Consider the following 10,655-nt stretch of genomic DNA (forward strand, 5'->3'; position numbering starts at 1 on the left):
CAATTCAACTAAAAGTAAAAAAAATAAAATAGCCAACTAGAAATTAAATAACAAATTACTAAAATCTAATGAGTGATAATTAAGGATCTAGCCAAGGAATAACTTCAGCAATGGTTCACCTAATTGATCATCGATAAGCAAAGGCAATTCCAATTATTTACTAATAAATAGGTTATAACTGCCAAACAAGCGATGACAGTTAACCCCTCCTTACTGTGTCGATGATTAAGGTACGCCCGTTAATCACTGCTCTAATTGAGAAATAATCCTAAGTACGCCCATAGAATTTAATTTCCCGATTGCCTTACGTATTAGAAGAGCCCTATTCTAATCAAATAACGCACTACCAGGGTTATTTTAGATTAGCCCGCGTATTCCCCTGACACGAATCTAATCATGCCAGTTGTCACTATTTTGAGGTAATTAAACAATTACGGATTTAATACCTCAATTGACAATAGATTATTAAATCAATTAATTATCCGGATCCAAGACAATCAATTAATTAAACAACCATAAGCACTGCAACCAGAGAATATGCAAATACCAATAAATAAAAGAAAAAGATAAAATTAAATCGATCTCACAGTTTTAGGCGACCCAAAGCATCCGTTGTCCCTTGACTAGACAAAGGGATTTAGTTCATGTTTGCAGAACAAAGCCCACGCAAAATTTGTGAAAGAGCCGCGGGCATCAGGGGAAAGATGGACAAATCAAATTTGGTCAAAGTGATAAAGAACAGGAGATGGTTCAATGTTTTCCTAATTGTTCCTCGCATCCAAGGAATGAAAAGTAACTACTAAGTACTAAAGCAACTGAGAAAAGTCAAAGGCTAAAAAGCAACCAGCTAGCCCTACTCAACTCTATTTCCATTTCATATCTCATTAGTCTTTTTTGCTCTGCGGCGGCTCTGTGCGGCGCCTCCCCTTACGTAGAGGACTCCCTGTGCGGCGCTCCAGCTCCAGTGGGAAGAAGAAGCTCCCCTAACCCTTCGTTCCTTTCCTCCTTTTATTCTATCTTCCGCAAATTACCAAAAAGGACTTGTGTCTCCTTGTTTCAAAAATACCCTGAATGCCTGCTACTTGAACTCTTTCCTGATAACTGTCAAATTGGCACTTATTATGGTATTTTCGTTCTACTCCCTGAAATATATGTAAATTACGAAAAATGAGTAGAATCTAATAATTAATTCACATCAGATCAGGTAATAGGAAAAATTAATAATAAAATAAATGATAAAATTGCAACCTATCAATCTTCATTCATATCAAACCGTTGCAGTACCTTCTTCAAATACTGCTTGTGTCAGACAAAACTTGCCTCTCATTTTATCCCTACTTATTTCCATGCCGAAAATCTTTCATCTCGAACTCTTTACTCAACTGAGCCTTCAATTTGTCAATTTCAACTTGACTCTTTGACGCTATCAACATATTATCAACATACAAGAGTAAGTAGATATAGGACTCATCTCATAGCTGGTGCAAATACACACATTGATCGTATTTGTTTCTTGTGTACTTCTAACCCATCATGAACTAGTCAAATCGTTTGTACTATTGCCTCGGTAATTGCTTCAATCCGTACAATGATTTGCTCAGCTTACAAATTCAATTTTCTTTACCAGCAACTTTGAATTTATTTGGCTGATACATATAGATTTCCTCCTTCAAGTCACCGTGAAGGAATGTGGTATTTACATCAAGTTAGGCCAGTTCCAAATTCAACAGTACTACCAAGGCCAATAAAATTCTAATAGAGGAATGTTTAACAACTGGAGAAAATATCTTATTATAGTCAACTCCCTTCTTTTGGGCGTAGCCTTTAGCCATCAATCTCGCCTATAGCGAACATCATTCTTGTTAGAAAATCCTTCTTTCTTTGCAAATATTCATTTGCATCCAATTGCTTTCTTACCCTTCGGTAGTTGTGTCAACTTCCACGTCTTATTCTTTTGAAAAGATTACATCTCTTCTTCCATAGCATCTTTCTATCTATTATTTTTTATACTTCGAACTGCTTCAGGAAAGGTGGATAGAACATCATCAACAACTGGAAGTACATAGACCACTATGTCAGCAAAACGAGCAGGTTTTTGAATTTCTCGTCTTAACCTATTAATGGCAATTGACTCTTGCTGCTGTTGAGATTCTTGGGTTGAAACCTCTTTCTCATCTAGCTCCTTTTCTGTCATAGGAGAGTCATTGATGGTGCTGTTTGCTGGGCTCACTATTATCTGCTCAAACTCTACCTACTTCGATGTACCCTCCACCTGTTGCGGAGTACCACTGGTCCCATCTTGTACTACTTATTCAATATGGCAGATTCATCAAAGGTAGCATCCCTGCTAATAATGGTCTCCTTTGCTTCTAAACATCACAAACGGTATCCCTTAACTCCAGTGTTGAAACCCATAAAGAGAGACTTCTTTGCACGTGGATCCAATTTTGATTCATTTACATGATAATATGTAGTATAACAAAAAATATGTAAAGAATCATAGTCTGTTGCAGGTTTTTCAAATCATACCTCTAATGAAATCTTGCCACCTATTGCAAATGATGGGAAGCGATTGACGAGATGTTGAGTGTATGTCACAGCATCAGTCCAAAACTTTCTGTCTAACCTAACATTAAACAACATGCAACAAACTTTCTCCACTAGTATCTTGTTTATATCTTCTGACAGCCCATTATACTACAGTGTTCTTCTGACTGTGAAGTGCCGAATTATACCACATTCTTGGCATATCTCTTGGAAGGGATCACTCTTGTATTCTCCACCGTTGTTTGTTCGAAAAATCTTGATATTTCTTTCCGTCTGGTTTTCAATCTGAGCTTTTCATTTAAGAAAAATCACTAGCACATCATCCTTATTTTTCATAGTAAACATCCAAACTCTTCTGAAAAAATCATCAACAAAAGTGACAAAATAGTACTTGCCTCCAAGGGATGGAGTCTTGGCAGGTCCTCACACATCTGAGTGTGCATAATCCAAAATACCCTTAGTATTACGGATGACAGTGCCAAATTTCACTCTTCTCTGTTTTCTCAGAATACAATGCTCACAAAATTCTAATTTGCAAGGTTTTACACCTTTCAACAATCCTTGCTTGGCTAGATTTTGCAAGAATTTTTTACTAGCATGTCCCAACAGTATGTGCCACAACTTTGTTGCCTCCGTATCCTTCTTGCTACTGAAAGATGTTGTTGCTACTGCTGTCCCAACAACTGTACTACATTGGTAGTAATATATATTATTTTTTCTTTCGCCTTTCAACATCACAAGTGCTTCTAAAGTTGCTTTAAGAATTCAATCTCGCATTATGACAACCAGACCTTTTGATTCCAAGCCTCCAAAAGAGATGAGATTCTTCTTCAAATTTGGTACGCACCGAACATCCTTTAAGATTCTGGTGAATCCATTATGATTATGCAATTTGATTGAACCTATCACAACTGTTTTATATGGATTGTCATTTCTCATGTAAACAACTCCACTATCAAGTTCTTCAAATTCAAAGAACCACTCTCGCATGGGAGACATATGGTAGGTGCAACGTGAATCCAAAATTCACTCATCTGGATGGGATGTTAAAGGTGATACAATCAAAGAGAAATCTAATTTCATATCACTTTTGCACTCTGCAACACTGGCGTCTTGCAGAGCTTTCCCTGTCTTTTTCAACTTTGGACAGTCTTTCTTCCAATTCTCATGACAAAAACCACACTCATCTTTGACAACTTTGTTTTTCGATTTGGATCTTCGTCTTCTCCCTTTTGATTGGCTTTGCTGATGACTTCTTGCCACTAACGCTTCATCTACTGTAGCTATTTTTTTTTTCATTTTATCTTACTTTCTTAATTCATGATTATACAAAGTAGAATATACAGCATCTAAAGACACATTCTCTTTTTCATGAAATAACGTAGTCTCCTAACGTTCAAATTCATTAGGAAGGGATGACAACAACATCAAAGTCAAATCTTCATCTTCAAATTTCACGTCTATATTTACTAACTGATTAAACATAGTGATGTGTTCATTCATAGTAGTACCTGATCGGTAATTGAATGGGAACAACCTTTTCTTTATAAGGAGTTTATTTTGATCACTCTTCTTAAAAAATTTCTCCTCCAACGTCTTCCATAATTTTCGTGCAGAAGTCTCGTTCTTGAAAGTATACTTTTGCTCTCTGAACAAACACGATTGATTAGTTTCGCATGTCAACCGATTTATGGTACTCTACTCCTGCTCTTTTATGTCATTTGGTAATGTTGGGAAAAAAAGGGTAATTTTTCACTCAAATGATACAACTAGTAAATTAAATCGATTTAGTAATTCCCAAGAAAGATTGCCAAACGATCTCCTAAGATAGAATTACCACTCCAAATAAATTTTCACGAAAGGCTAGAGGAGCCACATGCGATTCCACTTAAAATCTAGTCTCCTATGACAGAATTTACATGCATGGTGTATTATCAGAATCAGACCAGTATATACATAAACAGTAAATATACACGAATAAGAAAATACACCCAAATGAACCACATAAAAATACTGTAAATAAACCCTTCTATACTACAATCGAAAAAAAACTATCAAATAAATGCGTAATAAATAAAAAAGATAAGAAAAGAACACACCCGAAATTTATAACGAAATTTGACCAAATGTGTCTAATCTCTGAGCACCACCTAAGCAACCTACTCTTATTAATTTGGGAGAAGAAAGAATATAAAATTTTGATGTGTTTTAATTGGGAAGGGAGAGTGTTAATTTATAACTCTCAAACACTCCCCCAAACTTTAAACCCACCGATGTGGGATAAATGATTATGCCAAAAAGTCAACACAATTTGATATTGAGACATTGATATCAATGGAAACTGAGATGGCCAAAACAAGAAGGGACCTTAGTGGTTCTCTCCCTGTGGAGAATGTCTAAGAACTAGCTTTTAATTGCCCTAAAGAAATCCCCTAATTGATACATCAGGCCTGAAATAATGCTTAATGAAGTTTCTACGAATGAGGCATCACAGATTCATCAACATGGGAAAGCTTGCAGCTGATCATTCAGGAAGCCAGAATGAAATGGCAAAACTTCATCGGGCTTGTAAAGACTGGGGCTTCTTCAGGTAACAAATCAAGAGAATCCATCACATATAGAATCCTAATTATACAACTCGTAATGATCTGATACGCAAATCATTTTTCCTAGTAAAGTAGCGACTAACAGTACGTGACTCAATCTTGCACAGCTAATTAATCATGGGACTACCACAGTAATTGAGAAAATGAAGTTGGTGATGGAGGACTTCTTTAAGCTGCTATTACAGCAGAAGACAGCCTATGCACAACTACCAAATGATGTTGAATGATATGGTCAAATATTTGTGGTATCAGAGGATCAAAAGATTGACTGGGGGGACATGCTTTTCCTCCGTGCATTGCCAGTTTCTCAGAGAAATATGAGATTTTGGCCTATGACTCCAACATCTTTCAGGTAGACAATGAATAATATAGAGTATCACAATCTTTTCCTACTTCTGCAGTAATATTATGCTGCTCTTATATTTTCTCAAAAGGCTAGCCTTTTTTGTCAAGCTTCTCTGCTTACAGAATTTCCCATTTCTCATGGGAATTTATCCTCTATTTTTCACGCAATTGTAAAACAAAGATTCTTTAAAAGGAAACATCTTTTGCTTCCATTGGAAAGCTACATGGATTACTTTACTTAGGTGGCAAAAACTTGAAAATTGTGTAAGAAAAATTCATCTCAACGCTAATTTACAAATTTCTGATGATGTCAGAGCAACCATGGATGAATACTAACTTCAAATGCACAAGGTTTGCATGACCCTGTTTAAACTTATTGGGGCGAATCTTGGTGTAGACCCAGACAAATTATGTAGCATCTATCAAGATTGCATACAAGGAATAAGAATGTGAATTACTATCCACCTTGCCAGCAAGCAGACAAAGTTATTGGCCTGACTCCTCAGTCTGATGCAACAGGACTGACCTTATTAATTCAAGTCAATGATGTTCAAAGCCTGCAAATCAAGAAAAGCAACACATGGTTGCATATTAAACCCATTCCCGGAGCAATCATCATCAATATCGGTGATATTATGGTGATAAATGATCACCAAAACCAAACTCCTACTTACTGAGCATCTATAGATATCATTGAGTTGCTGTGCTTCAATAATTTGTGCAGATAATGAGCAACGGGGAATATAGCAGCATTGAGCATAGAGCTATTGTGGATTTCTGCAAAGAAAGACTTTCAATTGCTGCATTTCACAGAACAAATTTCATAGCAAAAGTTGGTCCTCTAGTAGATCTTGTCAAAGAAATTGGAGCACAATACAATACAATAGAAACTGAGGGCCTTCTCAGACTGTATCTAAGTAGCAAACTTGATGGCAAAAGCTTACTAGATTACATGAGGATAAACAAGTGAAAGAATCAGCATATTTTCACTTGTGGTATTACTATTTTCACTTGAGGGGAATATAGCATCATTGAGCATAGAGCTATTGTGGATTTCTGCAAAGAAAGACTTTCAATTGCTGCATTTCACAGAACAAATTTCATAGCAAAAGTTGGTCCTCTAGTAGATCTTGTCAAAGAAATTGGAGCACAATACAATACAATAGAAATTGAGGGCCTTCTCAGACCGCATCTAAGTAGCAAACTTGATGGCAAAAGCTTACTGGATCACCTGAGGATAAACAAGTGAAAGAATTAGCATATTTTCACTTGCGGTATTACTATTTTTTTTTAAATCTTCATCATAAACCAAGCTTAATGAATCACCTATATGCCTTTATGGAAGTTTCTAGTTGCATGTTATTGATCCAGATTCCTAAGATTATATCGGCGGTGGTGTTTAGTTGTCCAAATTCAAGTGTGTTTCCTGGATGAAGTATCAATATTAGGAAGTTTGTAACTCTATATATCCCTACAGTGGTGTGCTAGATTTGCATTTGTCCAGACCAACCTTGGATGAATATTCACTTGAATTGCATGAAGTCTGCATAACCCTTGTTAAATTGATGGTCACGAATCTTGAGGTGGACGGACCAGAGATACTAAACAACATGTATCAGGATATCATGGAAGGGATGATAATGAATCAATGTCCACCATGCTCGCAAGGAGACAAGGTAATGTGTCTCATCGTTCCACACTCTGATGCAGGACTTACACTATTGGTTCAAGTCAACAAAGTTGAAGACCTGCAGATCAAGAAAAATAATAGATGCATGCTTACATAACTTCCTAGTTCTAGTTTTTTGGTCATGTACTTGAGGAGGAGAATGATGACGTAGGAAGTCAGGGAAAACAAGAAAAATTGTCAGAGAGGAAGAAGTCAATTTCTAAGAATGGACATAAAGTCGGTTTCTAAGACATGAATTTCCTTATTTTGGGTAAACAATTTTCTAAGTTGCCTCGCAGTACGTGAGAAGCAAGAACATCCATAGCATTCATCCTGTCCCTGGAAGAATCTTCTGTGCAGGCTATAGCTATTCACACAATAGACGTTATGCTCTCCAACTTTTCAGTAAAGTGTTGATAACCTGGCTTGAGCAAGTTTGCATCTACTACCTGAGATAGTGCATTTGGCACACGACTTTTTACCCAGTTCCTTAGACATGTATCTGAAAACATTTCATCAATGTGCTTCAATCTAGCGAAAACTTCTATCAGCATGCTTCCGTAGCTAAATTTCAGATCCTGTTGACACTAGTCCTTCCAATCCATACTCTAAAGTGGAAATTGTTCAATGGATCACATTTTCACACAATTATAATAGAAATTTTGAGTTTAAATCTCTAAGAAACAAAATGGAAGTATTTGGAAGTAATTGGAGCTTTACCTGGTGCAATGTAGCCAAATGTAGCTAGAGACTTGGTGTAGGCAGTGTTCTTCTCACCGGCCAATATTTTTGCAACACCAAAATTAGTCACACAGGCAACCATATCTTCATTTAGAAGGACATTATTTGGCTTCAAATCATAGTGAACAACGGGAATTGAGTAACTATGATGGAGGTACTCCAACGCTGATGCCACATCTATCATCATATTCATTCTTTGGATGATACTTAAACAATTGTTGTAAGAATACAACCACTTCTCAAGTCAAGGCTCCCATTGGGCAAGTAATCAAGTATTAATACCTTGAAGCCATCATTAGAGCATACACCGATGACTTTGGTCAGATTTCTGTGCCTAAGACTGCGTAAGACTTCAGATTCTCTGGTGAAACTCTTGAATGAATATTCCAACGGTAAATTGAACACCTTTATGGCCACACACATTCCATTAGCTAGAATCCCTTTGTAACCAGATCCAAAACTTCCCGTGCCTAGTAAGTTGCTTTCATCATAACCATTGGTTGCTTGTAGGAGTTCATAATACGAATCCTTCCTTTTGCTGTCAAGGAGAACAAATTAGTTCCATTAGGAAGCTTTTCCTTTGTTACATATCAAAAGAACAAAAATGCCAAGGCTACACCAGCAATTATTGCTTAAGCTCCAAATGCTATCAATTTAGTTTGAAGCACTTTCTTTGTCCTTGATCTGTGAATTGAAGGAGTTTGGCTTGCTGGAACGTGAAACCTAGATGATCCACATAATGCATCATTGGAGATAAAAGATTCACTAGGAAAGTTCTTGAAAGGGCCGTTAGATGGAATTTGCCCCAGTAAATAATTGAAAGAGACATTGAAGTAGCTGAGAGATTGAAGTGTTTGTGATAGGTCCAAATATTCCAAACTTAGCATGTTAAGTTGTTATATGCCAAAGAAAGATGATTCAAGTTTTCTAAATCTCCAATTCTGCTAGGAATGTTATTTGAGAACTGATTCATCAACAAATTTATCCATGTTGCAACCTTCAACAGTCCAATCTCTGAAGGTAGAGAGCCAGTCAAGAAATTTGATGACAGAATAAATCCCAAGAGATCTTTGAGGCTCCACAAACTGTCAGGCACATAAGAAGTTATTCTGTCGGAAGCTAGATAAAGATAACTGAGCGAAGTAAGATTACCTAAACCTGCAGGAATTGATTTCCAATCAGATGTAATAAATTCAAGTACTGTAAGCTACACAAACTATTAGGCAAGGGATTCTCTTTTAGATCTAGCACTCTCAAATTGCTTAGATTGCCAACAGTTTTTGGAGAAAGTTTTCCTATAGAAACTGGAAGAACACCAGTTAACGGGTTATTAGCCACTGAAATTTCTCTCAGGTATCTGCATTCTGTTAACACAGTGACGAAGCTTAACTCCACCGATGAAGATTCACTTGTTAAATTGTTATCAAATAGCACTAAGCATTCAAGAAATTGTAGATTCCCAAAGACAGTAGAAATTGGACGAGCGAGTCTGTTTCGAGCAAACTCTACATGAGTGAGTTTAGAGGAGTTTGGGATTGAGCCAGGTGCAACAGTCCACTGAGGTTATGAGAGCTGAGGTAAAGTTCTTCTAAATTAGGCAGACCTAAACCCATATTGGATGGAAGATTGCCTGAAAGACTGTTGGAAACAAGTGAAAGCACTCTTAAAGTTGAGATGTTGAAGATCCTGGTTGGTATGGAACCTTTTGAACTTTTAAATCTTAGGTTCAACATCTCCAATGTTTGTAGGTTTCCAACCTCCTAGGGAATTACACCTACCACATTAAAACAGATAGAACTCCTAAAATGGAATGTTTCGCAATCCTGAAGAAACACATCATTTGCAAACGGAAGCATGTTTATTTGATCAGGAAAGTTTCAGTTGTCCCATGATCGCTATTCTCAATTGCCATACCTGTTAAATTGTTTACACCAAGGTATAGTTCTTTAAGTGTAGTCAAATTTCCAATAGCTCTTGGTATAGAGCCTTCAATCTGGTTATTCTCTAGACTAAACAACGTTAGCTTTAAAATGCCGCCAAGCTTTTGCATAATTATACCTGCCAAATTCAAGATAAAACAAGGATATATATGTTGGACCAGAATAATCAACTCTTTGTAACAATAGAAGATGCTGGGCTGTGAGACTGGCTTCGTTAATGTTTTAACTTGACTAGAGAAGGATCAAATAGAAATACATCGGAATTCAAATTGTTACCATCTCCATTAGCAGAGCAAACTTATTAACATTTCTCTTGAAGTGGTCAGTAAATTGTCACACCTGTTAAGTTGTTATGCCCAAGATAGAGCTCTGAAGTCGAGTCAAATTCCAGATTCTTTTTTCTTTTGGGATAGATTCTATAATCTGGTTATAATCCATGGCTAATAGTTTCAGGTTATAAAGATTACCAATCTCTTGAGGGATTGTACCTGCCAAATAAAACTGTAGTCTTGAGTTGATGCACGAAATTGGAATATGCAATTTAGAAGCCAATTATGAGTCAGAGTCTTGCGTAAGAAGAATTTATTAGGATTTAGTACTAAACAGTTTAGTGACTTCTAACCGCTTTAGTTTATTCTCCATAACTTCAGTTATTTTGCTACAAAGTGCATAGAGTGTTTATTCTCCATAATAGATTTAGATTATCCATATAGTGATTTTAATCATCAATTTAACTTTTTATTTTCTCATTAATTGTTTATAACCTTTGTCTTCTTATTAATTGTGATTTTCTTCTAAACCAATATG

The 10,655-nt window shown here is 36.5% G+C and overlaps 1 protein-coding gene and 1 pseudogene across 1 annotated transcript; one reads left to right on the forward strand and one right to left on the reverse strand.

Annotated features, from left to right (window-relative positions):
- Positions 1–4,881: 4,881 nt before the first annotated feature.
- Positions 4,882–6,468, forward strand: LOC140013755 (S-norcoclaurine synthase 1-like; annotated as a pseudogene).
- A 748-nt stretch (positions 6,469–7,216) lies between these two features.
- On the reverse strand, positions 7,217–8,101 carry LOC140013756 (probable serine/threonine-protein kinase At1g01540). Its single transcript, XM_072063844.1, has 3 exons — positions 7,888–8,101; positions 7,470–7,534; positions 7,217–7,246 (listed from the first exon to the last, which is right to left on the reverse strand). Exons 1-3 carry the CDS (start codon positions 8,099–8,101, stop codon positions 7,217–7,219), a joined length of 309 nt encoding a protein of 102 aa, XP_071919945.1.
- Between the last annotated feature and the right edge of the window lie 2,554 nt (positions 8,102–10,655).

The sequence above is a fragment of the Coffea arabica genome, chromosome 8c (genome assembly GCF_036785885.1).
Source record: "Coffea arabica cultivar ET-39 chromosome 8c, Coffea Arabica ET-39 HiFi, whole genome shotgun sequence".
Taxonomy (NCBI): domain Eukaryota; kingdom Viridiplantae; phylum Streptophyta; class Magnoliopsida; order Gentianales; family Rubiaceae; genus Coffea; species Coffea arabica.